Source organism: Lathamus discolor, chromosome 3 (genome assembly GCF_037157495.1).
Source record: "Lathamus discolor isolate bLatDis1 chromosome 3, bLatDis1.hap1, whole genome shotgun sequence".
Lineage (NCBI taxonomy): Eukaryota > Metazoa > Chordata > Aves > Psittaciformes > Psittacidae > Lathamus > Lathamus discolor.
Genome location: NC_088886.1, coordinates 100,538,943 through 100,555,126, shown reverse-complemented (window position 1 = coordinate 100,555,126; position 16,184 = coordinate 100,538,943). Strand labels below are relative to the sequence as shown.

General features: G+C 38.0%; 1 protein-coding gene across 8 annotated transcripts in view; it reads left to right on the top strand.

Annotated features, from left to right (window-relative positions):
* The window catches only part of LDB3 (LIM domain binding 3), a 131,787-nt gene that overhangs the window by 68,730 nt on the left and 46,873 nt on the right, over positions 1-16,184 (top strand). For 6 of the 8 annotated variants that reach the window (XM_065670819.1, XM_065670822.1, XM_065670826.1 and 3 more), the window contains exons 6-7: positions 6,374-6,543; positions 7,523-7,559. In XM_065670819.1, coding sequence (XP_065526891.1) covers positions 6,374-6,543; positions 7,523-7,559 — 207 coding nt within the window. Of the gene's footprint in view, positions 1-162; positions 367-6,373; positions 6,544-7,522; positions 7,560-11,434; positions 12,413-16,184 lie in introns of those variants that run through there. The other 2 variants (XM_065670827.1, XM_065670825.1) reach the window with 2 other exon arrangements.

Sequence of the window (16,184 nt, the reverse complement as noted above, 5' to 3'; positions counted from 1 at the left end):
TTAAGGTTGTCTCTTACCCTCTGATCAGAAGCTTTTGTGGTGAGATGCCATGAACAGACATGCACGCTCCTCTCTTGGTGCTTTTTTCTCTCACTTAACTATCACACCTTTCTCCTTTCTTCCCCTCCCTTCCCTGTCAACCCTCACTCTTGCATAACCCAGCACGGAGTTCACGGAGCGGTTCAACCCCAATGTCCTGAAGGACTCTGCCCTGTCTACACACAAACCCATTGAGGTGAAAGGCCTAGGCGGGAAGGCTACTATAATTCACGCCCAGTATAACACCCCGATCAGCATGTATTCCCAAGATGCTATCATGGATGCCATTGCAGGCCAGGCACAAGCCCAGGGTGGAGAATTTGCTGGGTAAGGTTATTTCCTTGTGTGTAATGGTGTATTTCTGCATGATGCGTCTCACAGTCCCTGCACGCATGACACAGCACCTCTTTCTGGACCTTTTTTTTTCCTTTTGGAGTCTCTTACACGTGAAAAACACAAATCGTGCCTAGACAGTGTTTGAGGGCACTTAATCGTTGTGAAGTTAAAAGGCTGGACAGTTGGAAAATGTAACATTTCTCTTCTGGTATTCTTTCTAGAACTGGTAAGCTCCACAAAAATATATCTAGTGCTCTAGAAATGACATTGGATGAATTTTTATTTATGATGACTGTGCTTTGTAATAAGCACTGTATTATATGCACAACTCACCAGAAAAAGGGGATGGAATTTGTATTGATCCATGAAGAATGCAAAGTACTTACTTAGTATTGGCTACTGTTCTGTTCTTCAGAATGGAGTGTTACGTTGTATTATTCCTAGCCCTAGTTCACATAGTGTACATGTGTCTCACACATATGCTTTGGACTATGGCAAAATCCATTGATCTTTAATCCTGCTTTTCTAATGCATGTTTCTGGTAATCTTAGCTGATCATCTTATCCTCGGTTGTGATGGCTAAACTGAAATTACACATGTGATGAATGTAGCCAGGTTTCTCTCTTACTTGGTATCTTTCTACCCAAAAGAGAACTTCCCTTCTTTTCATGTGACAAAATACAGGTATAGCAACACACTGTAACATAGCTTCTTTTTGGTAAGTTAGCTGCAGGCCTGTTAAACAGGTAGATAGTTTTATATATTTGCTTGTTCTCTCTTTTACTGTCCATTTCTTTCCTTTTTTTTTTTAATTCCTTTTTTCCCCTCACTGATTTTTTTGCCCCAACATCATTCTGTTCATTGCAACTCTCCCTAATGATGGTTTCCAAACAATACCTTTAGCTGGTTTTGACCATGACTTGGTGAATCTCCACAGGGGTATGTAGACTCATTCCAATTAGCAAAGTAGGATGAAAAAAATTCATTCTATCAGTGTTCTTTATAAGGGTTCCTGTCTTTCATAGTCATTGATTATGAGAGATACTTTGTGATATATTGTCATTTTCTACTAAATGCTGTAACGTTGTAATGGGAATAGCAATGTTTAAAAGTTTTACCTATTTTAATGGCTAGATGATTATAAAGTTGCACTACTGAGCATGTGGATCCTTTTCATTTTCTGAACAGCACATTAAAAGAATCTCTGAAATGCACTTCCAGTCACGGGAGCGGTTCTGCTGCACTGGAAAATGTTACAGTCTTTTCCCACCAGTGGAAGAGATCAAAACACCCTGTGCTATGGGGAGTAGAAAATGCCCTTTCTAGAAAATCACAGATAGACTGAGAGAAGGCCAACGAGTGCAACTAGAACTGGAAGACCAGCACACTTCTGAGGGGCAGGGATTTGTTTTAACATGCAAAATTATGAAGTAAAGAATCTGAAAAACTACAGAGGCTTGAATCATAAATCATAATGTGGTAAATAATTTTATTGGTATATACACATATCTTGAAAAGAGTTAAATGAATGGATACAGAGATAACAAATAAAAAATAGGTTTTCATGGACTGTTGAGTCATTACACCAGTCACAGCAAGAGCTGTGTTGAATGCCACTAGCAAAAGCTCTGTTCTAAGTATTTATCCTCATTTTGAACACGGAATCCACCTATTGCATGGCTGGTTTTGAAATTATTACTTCCATTAATCCTTTCGTATCAGGCAGTTCTAGAGGAACACTAGTCTTTGCACACAACTAACTCCATGACTATGTTCTCCCCTGTAATGTTGCAGAAAAGTTTTTCTTCAAGATCCAGTACGTAAACTACTGTTTAAGCTTGTCCTTCATTTTGGAATGTGACTCTTAAGCCTGACATTCACCTGGCCCCAGAATAAACTGATGTTCCTATTTTTATACACGGTCAGGTGCAGGGGAATTTCTAAATCTACTGTGCTGTGAGCTACAGCCTCTCTTGTAACTTCTGTTTTTTAAACTGGTAACAGTGACTAAGCAAGTTTCTCAGTAGATTGTTTTATTACAATTAACACAGCATTTTTGGTCTAGATATAAAGACAAGGTGTGTGCTGATATAACAGCCTACCCACTGACTGATAAGCTTTTAATTAAACCTGTAACTCATTTCCTTAAGGTGTTGCTTTGACCTTTGTGATATTCTGAACTTTAATTTGCTGTGGAAACCAAAGATGTTCTTAGTTTGCTTAGCTGATAGAGTCTGATTGATTATGCTTATGCAGACGTATTTGTCTGAGACGACTGTCATATAAAAGTAGACCATTGTATACTGCTTCAGTTTGTCTCAATTCTCTGCCTATCATTTGGTCTCAGCACTTAATTGCTCTTCTTTGGGCTTTTCATTTTGCATTAGAGATAAGCCCTGAAGCCACAGGGTGATGGTAAGCATATTCAGACTGCAGATCTAGAGGGCTTCTGTTCTCTGTGGCAGACAATAGCTGGAAATGCTGCTTACTACTTTTATCAGTGATGAAGAGACAGGCTTAGGATAAGAATTCATTTTCTAGCTTGACCATTCAAAATTGGTGATGTTTTAGCTTAGTGAGATCAGAATCAGGTTCATGTCACTTGGAAAATATAACCCATGGAAATCGAAAACACAAAGGAAAGCATATGAATTATTTCTGCTGCAGTTATTCAGACCTCATGCTGGAACTTAAAAGTAGAAAAAATAGAATGCCCTGACTTTATATCTTTTCTGCTCTATGTTGCTTTGTTTTAATTGATTTTGCTATACCAAGAGCCAAGAGTTGCAGTTTAACTATGTGGTCAGTACATTTCAAGTGCATTTCTGTTAAACCTCTTCTAAATTCTGTTATGCAGTTTTAGCCAAATTCACAAGTCATACAAGTATGCATAAATCCAATAACTTTGTCAGGATTAAGATCTAACAGTTCTAGTAGCAGGATCAATAATGTGATTGGGCAAATTAAAGTCTCATGCATCCTCTACAATAAGTCGACTTGGTCAGACAGTTTACCAGTCTAAATGAACTGTTAGCTTGTTGGGTTAATTTAATTTAGACTGGAATCAGTCTAATATCTGAAGTCACAATATTTTATCAAATGTCTACACTAGGGGTAGAACACTACAGTGTTCCTAAATTTCTACTTATGTACTTAAATCTGAATCATGACTCCAGGGATTGAGTCACATGGTGAGTCTTAGTTCATAATGAATTGCAAGGAAAAAAAATCACATTGCTACTTATTCAAAGAGGTTTGACTATCTTTAAGGCTTGTTTTAATGTTATTAGTGAGTGACTTGTATGATGATGTGAAAAAAGGGGACAGTTTTCTGTTGAAACCTACTAAAATAGCTTATAATAAGGAAAGTCCTCAAAAGCTGTAACCCATTTGGGAAGAATTTTTTTTCAATAACATCAATTTAAAGTAAAATGCTTAAAGATGCATGGTATTTCTGCACATACACACCCAGATGGGAAAAAATTAAATTAAGAAGAGGCAGAAGAGAGGTATTAACATGGTTATGTGAATCTATATGCTGTCTGTAAGAATGAACTGTCACATTTAGGTTTATTAAATGCTCGTAATCAACAATGCGCTCTATTTTACACTTCCATGCTGAATGGCTTATATGTCCTAGTTACTCATCTACAATATAATTATGATTTTAAAAAATGAAAAAGGCCTGTTGCATTAAAGACGGAGTTGGAAATATTCCAGTGTATTTAGTTCAATTTATATGAGCATGTTTCACTCTGCTAGGGAAGGTTAATTCACCAAGCTCAATTTCCTGCCTTAATCATCTACCATAAGGACATTAATGTCATATTAATGCCACACATTGCTACTGTGAAATTTGTGGTCCAGCCTTTAGCATTTTTTAACTACCTTTAAGCTAATGACATTATCTATGCATACACTGCTTTTTTGTATATTATAGAAGATAATGTCATAATAGAAGAACAAAGCATTTCAGCTAGAAGATTTAATTTAAACACAGGACTTTGAACTGTCCATGACTTGCACACTGCTGTTGCCACAGTAGTCCATGGTTGAAATCGGCAGTGCTATCTATCTAGTGGCTTATTATCCACCCTACAACAGTCTGCAGCTGTGAAATTTAATATCACAGCAGGTTTTTAAACTTCAGTGGGGTTAAAAAGTAAGTCTGAGTATTCAAAGTTAACTATTGGCCAAAGTCAGGCGGTTGCCTATGACAATATTACAGGGCAAGGTCCTGTCTGCTTTTAGCCAGTACCAAGACATAGGCCTGAAGTGCCTCCATGCTGAGAGACTTCTTTATGTAACTTTTATGTTCTGTGGCAGAGCTTAAAGTGAAGGGTCAGGCTTTTTTTTAAGCTATGCTCCATCACATAGGTGAAACATATAAAAGAAGAATAACTGGGTTTTGTACCCTGGTGGATCCTCAAGGAAGTGAGAAGTTTGCATCTACCCAGGAGTTATGAGGAATATAAATATTCCTCTAAGAAAAAAAATCCCGTAGCATATGTATATAAGCACACATCATGTCCCAGAGCCCCTTCCAGTCTTACTCAAAGAACACATCCTGCGCTATTGTTAGGTGCAAATCCATTAAAAGAGCATATATTACACATTGCTGAAGAAGAGGAGCATATCAGCTGGAAATACTGATATTTACGGCACAAACTGGTAATAGCTTTTTATGACAGTAATTGCTGTATGTAGGACATCAGACATGCTTCTTGACTTTTTCATGATTCCTCTCAGGCTTTCAAACCCAACTTCTCTGTAGATTTTCTCTGTACAATGGTAACTTAGAGAACACTAACTTTGAGTTAAGAAGAAAGCAACTTTTATAGCAGGTAACTTCTGGAATTTTATGGCAGTGACTTAGCTGGAACAAATGGCCCTTAACTTTTAAGCCATTTCACAGTTTTGATGAAGTTGAGTATGCTGCTTGCAAAGCTCTCTATGGAGTAGCATATTAAAGCTGTTACAATAAATCACATGCTTGAAAAATAGATCTTATATTTACAGAAGTCATGGAGCCAGGTTATGCCAAGCACACATCATCCCCATAGCATATATTTCTGCAGCTCTGTTAATTTTAATTGTATGCTATGCAGAAGTTATTTTCACTGGGGAAACAAACAAAAAAATGCTATGAAGTTACTAAGTCTGTTTCTAGCTTGCATCATAAATCAAAGAGATGTCACGACACTTGTGCTACAGAGGTTGGTAGCTTTGACTTTAGGTGTGCAAAATTGGGATTTTCTTCCTGGATATATCACTTTGCACGTTCATACTGCAGAGATGTCATAAGACTCTGAGATACATTCTGCTGTTAAAAATTTCAAATACAAAATACTTACGCAAGTGGAGTACAAGTGTAGACTTCTTATCCTTCACGTTTAGTAGACAATGAATCCAGAGTTATGGCAGCTGGAAGTTTAACTCAGAGTTTGGAAAGAATAATAATCTCTAGAAAAATTTATAAAAGCCTATCACATTATAATGAGATATGGGTTTTATTTCTAATTGCATCCTTAAAAGACACTGGCCCCAAACTATAATAAGACATAACATAAAACAGTATCAACATGAAGCTGTTTTATAAGAAATAATGTGGGACAAGAATAAATTCACAAGTCATTTATTCCACAAAGAGGAATAAATGGTTTTGCCTGGCATACTCTCATTTGCCACCACCCATTATTTTAACCACTGTAAATTGGTGGCTGCATTGGCTGAGGAATCATGAACAGACATTTCCAAGCATTTTCACACTGGTTTGAATCTGCAGATTTGAATGATAATAGGCCATTTCAAAGACAGAATGAGCCACAATATTCTTCATTCACATAAAATTAATCTCTGTGGGGTGTTTTTGAAAAATGGTATTTTCAAAGTCATGTTTTGGATTGCTGTTATGCTGGATGAGAAGCTAAGACCAGAGAGAGGTTGGGAAGACAGCTACCATGTGCTATTTCACAACGTTTCACTTTCTGAATTGCAGTACCCTTCCTCTTAAAGATCCTCACGTAGACAGTGCCTCTCCGGTGTATCAGGCTGTGCTTAAAACTCAGAACAAGCCTGAAGATGAAAGCGAAGACTGGAGTCGCCGTTCTGCCAATCTGCAGTCCAAGTCTTTTCGGATCCTTGCCCAGATGACTGGAACTGAGTACAGTAAGTGGAATAACAAAACATCCCCCTCATTCTGATTTTAGACTCATGTTTTTATTTTCTTAGGCCAGTATTAGCAACTGATAACTCAAGGAAGACTCACATCCAGTGTGCAGTCATTGTCAGTGAGGGCTAAGAACCCTGGGTGTAACTGGAGGGAACTGTGAAATCAAAATGTTCAGTCTCACACATTACGATGAAAATTCTTCGATCTGCCGTGGGTCTCGCCATGGAAGTATAACAGACTCTACAGTAAATGAGCATTTGGGACCCCATAGTTCTTCTTAGCTGCAAATCATATCTCTGCAGCATAATCTTTCATTTTCCAGCAGCCTAGATATACAAAGCTGTCCACTGATTGGAGAAAAAGATGAACAACTTATGTCTCTTGTCCCAGTCTTACAGAAGTGACACCCAGAGGTCAAAAAAAAAAAATCACGGTTCACTACTTGTGGTGAACCTACGGCTATATCAGCCCTGTTATCTGAACCCAGAACTGCTGTGAATGTCCTGGGAGCCTGAACTTTGTTGCTTGTGCCTATGGAAGTGTTTGTCTGACTGCTTGGTACTAACCTCAGAGCTTGTTTCTGATCTAGACAGAAGGAAGTTCAGGGACTTTTCCCACACCAGGGGGAAATACTTAGTATTTTCTCATTAAATGAAATCTGCTGTTTCTTCTCATGCTTTCCTGCAGAACGGGTAGTCCTCTCTGTAGGATCATTGTCTACAGCTGTGAAACATTGCTAATAAATGAATGAGGAAGTAGTTGTAACAGCTACTTTCCTACTAATATTTTTCCCAGCTCTAAGGGTCTGCTCTTCTTCATGCTGTTCTTACAAAATCTGCTGTTGTGAAGTCAGCATGATTGTACCTTTAGATAGACTTCTAAAGAACTTTAAAATTTTATCAGAAAGCAAATTCTTTCCTTCCTTCTTTCTTTCTTTCCTTTCTTTTTCAACTGAAACATTTTTTTTGCCTGCAGTGCAAGATCCCGACGAAGAAGCCCTGAGGAGGTCAAGGTAGGCAACTCCTTGTGAAAAATACGGTTTGCTACTTACTGATAACCAAAGATGTTTTAAACCAGCATTAATATGAACATGCATTATTATATTTTTGTCTTCAAATATTCTAATACCTTTACTTAAATGACTAAAAGTGCTATTACTGAGAGGCATTTGAATGAAAAGGTTAACAAATAAGCACATTTCTAGGAAAGACAGTGCAAAATTCCTGAAGCTTGTGTCCAAGCCTGAACACTCTTTGCACATGCAACTTTTGTGTACTTTACTGGGTCTGTGAATGCAGTGGTTCCTAAGACCAAGCCTTGTGTAACTACTTGATTGTGTAACTGGATGACAATATATAATGTTGTGATAGCACTGAAATTTGCGAGCAATTTATTTGGATGACCCTATGAGCGATACTTTATTCTCCTGAAAAGATACTATAAATGAATTGTTTCCATCTGTATCCATAATCACTTGCTTATGTCTTGCTTGGAATAAATACAAACAGACTTGTAGAATATGGAAGCACAGGACTGCTTTTGCTACTGGGTAGATATATCTGCTTCATGTCATCTACCCAGAACACTGAAAAAGTGGATATATTCAGAGGTATAGTAAGGAATTAAAGATTTATCATCTTATGTTGTCTTGCATTGCCAGGAAATAGATACAGATTTATTACAGATTTTTTTGTTGAGCTTAAAAACTGCAGTTGAATGGGAGTATCCTGCATGCAAGCCTGGTTTTCTGTCTGCATACTTCAAATCCCTGTATCACGCTGGGTACTCTGAGCTGCTGGCTGGGTTTGTGATGGTTTTGATACTCAATCCACTTATTCTGTTTTCTAAGTTTTTTTTTTTTAACAGCCATGTGGTTTCTATAAAGGTTCTGAGCTTTTGATCTCAGTGCAAGTTACAAATGTTGAATCAGTGAGAAAGATGTCTGTCATCTTTCCCTTTGAAAATACAAGTATACTTTCAGCTTGTGTTTGCTATAAACCTTCCATTGCACTTCACTGAAATTCATGGCTACGTGCCTGAACATCAGGCTTGGTATTACATCCCTAAGGGATTTGTTTCTTCTCTCAAATGTGCAGGCTTAATTCTGATTAAATATATTGTGTATTATCTGTTTTGATGTAATGGCGTAAATCCAAATCCTTATGATGGGATTTGAAACGTTATGCTGAATTTAACAGACCCTATATATGTCTGGGAGTAGTCTGTTGTTTTAAAGAAATAATCTTTCTAGCTGTAGTCTGTGGCTTAGGAAAATAATAGCTATTGGAACTTAACATGCTATCAGATATGTTGAAAATAATTTTCTAGTAACACATCAACATGTGTAAATTGCACGTTGTGTTCAGTGTAACTGAAAGTACATGACTATATCCACTGTGCTTCACATAATTTTTTTGCAGTCGTGAGGTATCACTCTGTTACCCTTTTTTCAACAAGAACAGATATGGTTATAGCTAGGCACAGCTGCATTACCCAAAGAGATTTAAGGGCATTAATTGGTAGTAGAAGTAGAAGGGAACATATACGAGGTAGTCACACAGTGCAGATTGCATGAGCTCTGGTGAAAGGAATGAAATGGGGTCTCCTTCCTACCTGATAGTGCTTGCCCATCTTGGTGGTCTTGTGCCTCAAACATTGCACATCCTCCACTGCAGATCTCGTAGCAACAGTCCTGGTTATGCATGCATCTATCATATACCACTCTCTTGGGCATACTGGACCCCCCTTCTGTTTAATCTTTTTGCAAGGCCCCTGGCACTTTTGATTCTGTAAAGGATAGAAGGATCTGTGTCAGATGCATAGAATCAGTACTTTAACTCCACTCTTCCAGTACAAAAGGGAGTAGAAACTCCTCTTCGGTACCTATTCTAGGCAGCCTGTACAACCATGCCTTCCTCCATGCCCACAGTTTGGGATCACCTGGAACATTTCCTGGGCTCCCAAAAGCAGGTTTCCATGGAACTGTGGAACCTGAGTCTTGCTAGATTCAGCATGCATTAATCCCATGCTGTGCTGGCATTCTGGAAAAATCCTTCATGTTCCAAAACTTAAGCTGCCAGAGATTTCACAGGGTGGGAAATTCTGGTCTCTGGGCATGCTGTGAGCGATCTCTCTCTGGTGCTTTCTGTTGTCTCTCTCTGTCAGCTCTTCAGTGTAATCAGCAAGAACTGAAATGGTGATCAGGTTTCTTACAAATGATTGGGGGGGGGAGGGGGGGAAGTAAGAAAAAAACCCTACAGCTGAGTTTTGGTGGAACTGTTTTACACACAAGCAGTCACTTCTGGATTGCTGCTTCTAACTTCACAACGTATGCTCTGAACAGAACCTATAAAGCTCGGGAATTCTCAGGTGGCAGAATATTCCTTTCAGTTAATGAGTGCACTGCATGATTCTCCTTTGCTAATGCTACTGCTATTCTGAAGGCACGTGTAAGATTATAACTTGCTATGAAAACTTTCCATTGCTGTTGTGATGATTGTTACGGAATATTTTCCGGAAAGATGGTATCCATTTCAAGCCAAACAGATGTTTCTGAATACCTTTTCCGTGATTGGAGGGGTATGCCTTTAAAGCAGTAAGGGAATTCTTAAATTTCCTCAAGGCTCGCTGTAGCGAATATGCTGCCGTGTAACTTACAAAAATGCCATCATAAAGCTTCAGCATTTCAGCTAGGAATACTTTCTATCTTTGAATTTCTTAAAAGCATGAAAGCTCGCTTGAGAAGTCATACAGCAGGACTCCTTCAGGAGTGTTACTTGCATGACACTGTGTTATTAGGAACAGAAAATTTAGACACATCAGTGAATTCGTTGGTGCTTACTCTGTGTATTGTTTTGTGCTTTCTTCAGCCTGAGGAGTAAAAGCAGCCCAGTCTGTTCATTTCTGTTTGGCTGGTTTCAGTCTCAAGTTCTGCTGCATTAACACAATTGTCTTGTGTTTTGGGTGTAAATAATGAGAGGAAAATTACCTTGTTTGCAGTGAATCACTGACATTTTGCAAATAACCAGGACATTTTATTTTCCATTCTGTTTGATATGCTTCTTGACTGTGCTTGCATCCCACAGCCTCCTCTTCCTGTTTTTATTAAAAACCAAAACCAAACCTGAATTTAAACTATAGAACATCTAGCGAAGATAAAATCTTGAGAGGTGCTGAACACTGCTTACAACTTGCTTGAGCACCCCAACTTGCAAGCAGAAGTAGCTAGGGGTATTGGCAGGAGGTGGCCAATGCTTCACAGGACTGTGCTTTGAATATCCTGTGTTATTCTGCTTTTTGACACAAATGACCAGAAATACGCAAATGTGAAGACTTGCATATGTATTCACTTACATTATACTGAGAAAAGCTTTAGAAAGGTACTGCTGAACTGGTCGCTGGTGGCCCTTCCAGGAAGGACAGCAGGATACATATAGGCTGCCCTAGGTATTACAGAATGGAAAATATCTGCATTCATTTTGCTCTTGTATGGAGTTAACTTTCACTGCTCAGCTGGGGGGAGGGAGGGAGGAAAAAACTGAGAGAATCTGCTGGCAGGGAAACAATGGGATTATACTGCATTTCTAGCAAAAGCAGCCCTGTATTACCAAGCACAAGTCAAAGAATATGAAGCTGCATCAAGTTACTTCTCAGAAATGAACAACTGCAGAACCTCTTGTGCATGGTTCAAATAGGGTCGTGCAGCTTTCCTTGCGCTGATTTGAAAGCCAAAGAAAAAATCCAAATAAATTGCTATTGCCCTAGTTATAAGGCAGGGGAGTGGTAGCCATGGTCCTTAACCCCTTTCTTTCTCCCTCCTTTCTTTCTTCTCTGTGTGTGTGTCTCTCTCTCTCTGTCTTTCTCTCTCTCCCTTTCTTCATGCCACAGGGAAAGGTTTGAAACGGAACGTAACAGCCCACGCTTTGCCAAATTGCGCAACTGGCATCACGGCCTGTCAGCGCAAATCCTTAATGTTAAAAGCTAAAAGCCCACATTTATTAGCCAAATACATGAGACAGAGAAGTACAGTAGAAAATTAACCGCTGTTCTGAGTTAGAGCCTAAGAGTGTCACACACAGAGGAAATACTTACTGCTAGGGCCTTTCTTCTTCTGAGTGTCTGTCTTCTGTAGATTCCTATTGTTAGCCTGTTATCCATTCACTGTCACCAAAAGTGAAAATAATGATACAACCTGGTTCATGTTCTTCATTATAAAGTAGATTAGCTTTTGTCCTTTACTATATAAAATGTAACTTCAGCAGACAGGAGAACATCCCTGTTGTACTCTTTTGACTTTAATTCTAGAAGAAAATTGGAGGGAAGTTATTGACGGTATTTTGTTAGGAGGAAGAGTAATGAGAGATTACTGAGTTTTACTGCTGTAAAGATAATTAAGTAGGAGGAAGAAAGATGAAAAGGAAAACTAACTGAGTCTGGCCTAGACTTTGCTAAATGTACAACATACTTAGTTTGCATAGTTGAATGATGCTGTTTGAAATAAGATATTAGCAACATGAAGTGATATTTCTTCAATATATTATACTGGTAGAAGTCATTTGCTGAAATAATTGCTCCAAGTTTTCTGTTGGAAACCTGAATTTGTCATTATATTAAAGCTAGAGATAGCTGTGGTTGCTCAGGATCTGTGAGGAAATGACATTTTACTAGAGGTGATTTAGGAGTGAGAAGAATATGTAGTTCTGCTGGTGCACTCAAGTTTGTAAAAGCATCTGCAAGTTTTAAGTAATATGTAAGGCTTAAAGGATTATGTTGCCCATTCTGTATCACTCTTGCTTTGACCCACATCTTTCTTCTGTATATAGCAGCATGCTTTCTCTGAAATAAAAGGTTTTAAAACTAAAATAATTATGTGCCTGTTTTACAGAGTACTTTATTCTGTTTTGAAACAATAACTGCTTCAGCTGATTATTGTGGAAGGGAAAGTTCTTCCTCTTTCAATCGAAAATCTGGTCAAAAAGCTTTCTTCTATTACCTATAATTATTACTGACTATTGAGTTATCTGAATTAGAATAAACCTGTCAGAGCAGTTGAAAGAACAGCAAGAGAAATGAACAAATATTGTATTAGATGTGAATGAGAACAAAGCATAGTTAATACATGTTAAATGACAACCTATTGATATAATTAAGCATTTCCATTTGAATAATATTCTCTGGCAATGATTATTAATTTGTGCCCATGGTGAAGGCAGCAGAGGCATTGCTTGTGCTTAGAACGGGTTCTCTTTGTTTCAACATTACCACGTTTTGCTTTTAAGCTGTGTCAGAAAAGATATGGTGAACCTGTACCAAAGGCCCCCAGGTTTTTCTGTTTTCTCATTGAAGTACACCAAGAGCAGTGTCACTCCCTTTCCAAGTTTATGCTCTGACCACTAAATGAAACAAAAAATGCAACTCAAACTGATTGTGGTTTCCACAGAAACATTTGATGTTAGTCCTCAACGATCTGCATTAGGAGTCCTCAACACTGACTGAAGCAAAAGTTTCTGGTGATAAAACACTGCTCTGTGCAATGAAAGGCTGACTCCATTGCAGCCCTGCCTACAGCCCTCAATATTTTATTTTACCATTAAATTCTATTAACTGCAAATTAGGTACCTTTATCTGATAGCAGAGATTCTGATCAAAGAGATTAGTGCCTGAGATTAAATTGAATGTCTTGCACTTTTTGCTGTTTCCAAACATCTGGAATTCATATCAGCAATCCATATAAGAGCAAAGTTCACTCCAACTCCTTTTTTTTCTGCTTTATGTGGAGGAAGAAAAAGCTACTGTTCAAGGAGAACTTTGTATGAACCAACAAAATACTGGAGTGTTTAAAGAAAAAAAAAATCTAGCCATCATACTTAAAAAATAGTAAGTTTTGACTATTATTTAAGAGTGAGTGAGCACTATTTCCTTTTAAAATGCTTTTCAATTCTCTTGGATAATTGCCATAGCAGTTCTGTAAGCATGCCATTTAGTGCGCAACATCCATTTGTATCTCCTTATGGGAATGCAGATTCTGGTCACACCATCTTAGTGGTGCCTGTGGAAAATCGGCATAACTGCAACATTTTAACTTTTCCTGAATGTTGCTAAGATCAAACTTTGATTCAGTGGTTGCATTTTATTTATATATGGGTAATTCTGATCGAATTTAACATCTCAATAATTATTTTTTTCATAAACATCAAATGTACCTAAGTAAAAATCTTCCAGTTCTAATTTTCAATCAAATGAAATGGTTTTCCGAATAAGTATTAATAGTACTTTCACATAAATAGGAATTGTGAATCTTAAATGTTTTATGAACATAACACAGACACTTTGTTTCAAATAGTCCTCGTGCATGTATTATAACGGAAAAGAAAATGTCTAGATTACATCAATGCTTACACTTAATGTTGTTTTTAAAGGTATTTTTTAATAATCAGAAAAGCATAGTTTGATCAGATAAGAAACTAATGGAGATGTAGTTAAGCTTCAGATGAATTTAATCACAAAAATTGAGTACATAGAAACCATGTAGTCAGATAGGGAAGTAGTTGTAATCCTTTTTCCTGGAGTACACAAAAAATAGAATCTAAACATGCTCCGAGCTTGTAAAATTTCAATGATTTATGTAATTAAAGGGAAAAAAGTAATTGAAAAAACAATAATCTTCCAATATTAGGTAACTTTAGGAACTTTTGCCATGATAAAGACCTTTTGTGAAGGTGCTGTTACCAGTCACTAAGGCAAGGTTGTTTACTACAGTATATTTCTACTGCTTAGGCCAGTCCCTCTCAAAAAACCTCCCAAGTGATAGGCTTTGTTAATTTAACTGTCAGGCAAATTTTTCTATCCAGTTTCTTGTTTATGTTTCGACTAGTAATTTCCTAACTCCTGAAAAATCTGCCTTTTGTTGTGATGGCGATCTTCAAGCCCAGTAAATGAACATGATAGATCTTTCCTTATACTATTTAGAGGTCTGAGTAGGGGGCAGACATTTTCTGTAAGGTGGAGAAATTGGGCTGGATTTCTCATTCTACAACATGTCATTGCTAGAGACTGTAACAGACATAGGCCTGATAAGAAATCATGAACAGCTTGAAGAAACCACTAGCTTCATTCCAGCAAAAGGCCAAGTGTGGCCTCATTACGCCCTATTCTTAATACATCTAAGCTTATCTCACTCTGCGTTGCTTCTGATTAACCAACCCCATCTTGCAGTGTTTCTTGACCATTTGTAAGTCTGCTGTTATGCCTAGGAAAATTATTCTCAGTTAATGATGGTGAGGCTTGAAATAGGTTCCTGATTGAAGACTTGATGAGTCATGTAATCCTTTGAAATAGCACTGATGATAGGCAGGTGTATCTGCCATGCTGAATATAATTTGAACCGTGACTGTTCTGCTGAGCAGAGGACAATGGTTGGTGACAATACTGTCTTCTAAATAGCCTCTATGACAAAATTAAAGCAAAATGCAGGATGTGGATAGTGATAATAATCCCCTGCCCTTCCCAGTATTGCCAGTAAAGCATAGTGTTATAAGCATTTAATGAAGATACAGCAAAGCTGATGCCAGTAGGAAATCAAAACCAAAAGACCTTCCAGGTAAATCTGCTTGTCTGGTTATGACACAGGGAAATGCTCATTTTCTGCTGTGATACAAGAGCGTTTGATACAAACTAACCTGTTTACTGAATACTGCTGCCTTGTATTCTACTCAAATCATCTCCTCACCAACGATGGTGTTTAGTGTGCCACAAGAATACTGAGTGCATGCAGTGTGTGCTGATGAGATGTGGCTAGAGTGTGACTTCAGGAAAGCAGGCATGAGAACTCAACCTCTCTTTCTTTCATGCATGATAAAAATACAATACGAGAAAGGTTCTGTGGTGGCTCCTTCCTTTGATTCCCTTTTGTCACGCCTGCCTGGATGGGAAGGAGAGTGAGTTTTTGCTATGTAACAAATGCAAAGGTCACTTTATCTTCATTGCAGTTTTGCTCTCATTATGCACAACTATGTGGAGTGTCTCTTCAGGATCAAGAAACGCATATTTTAGGGACTTCTTTATCGCTTATGGAAAGTCCCAACTCTTGCTGCCTGAAGTCTTCTTCAGGGGCAGAAGAAGTGACACCATTTTTTCACTTGTGCACTTGGGTTCCCCAGGGGCTGGGTTGATTTTGTAGCTTCTTTAGCAGTGTCACAGTTCAGTGACCAGGACTGTCAGTCCACAGATGAGAAAATACATGGATACTTGCACAAAGTTTAGTTTGCAAAGTTAAAAAGTTAGAATTTTGGTATGGTATGTGGTAGTACCAGATAATGAATTTCTTCAATCAGCCTTTGACCAACAGCTTTCTTCAATATACACAAAATTTAATTGACTAAAATTTGCTCTCAGGCACAATACCATTCTTTGTTCTACTGCTGCTTATCAAAGCCATCTGACACCACCAAGATAAGCTGAGGCACCTTGATCCCCTTTGTTTGCCATAATTTTCAATGATGAGCATTGCTGACTTGCCCAATTGCCAAGAACTCCCAATCTATATGCTAATCAGATCTCCAAAATCTTTTTGAAAGAGATACCTTATTTTTCCATAGCAGCCCCTGAAATAATGCAGACTTCTGTAGGTAGCTTTCTC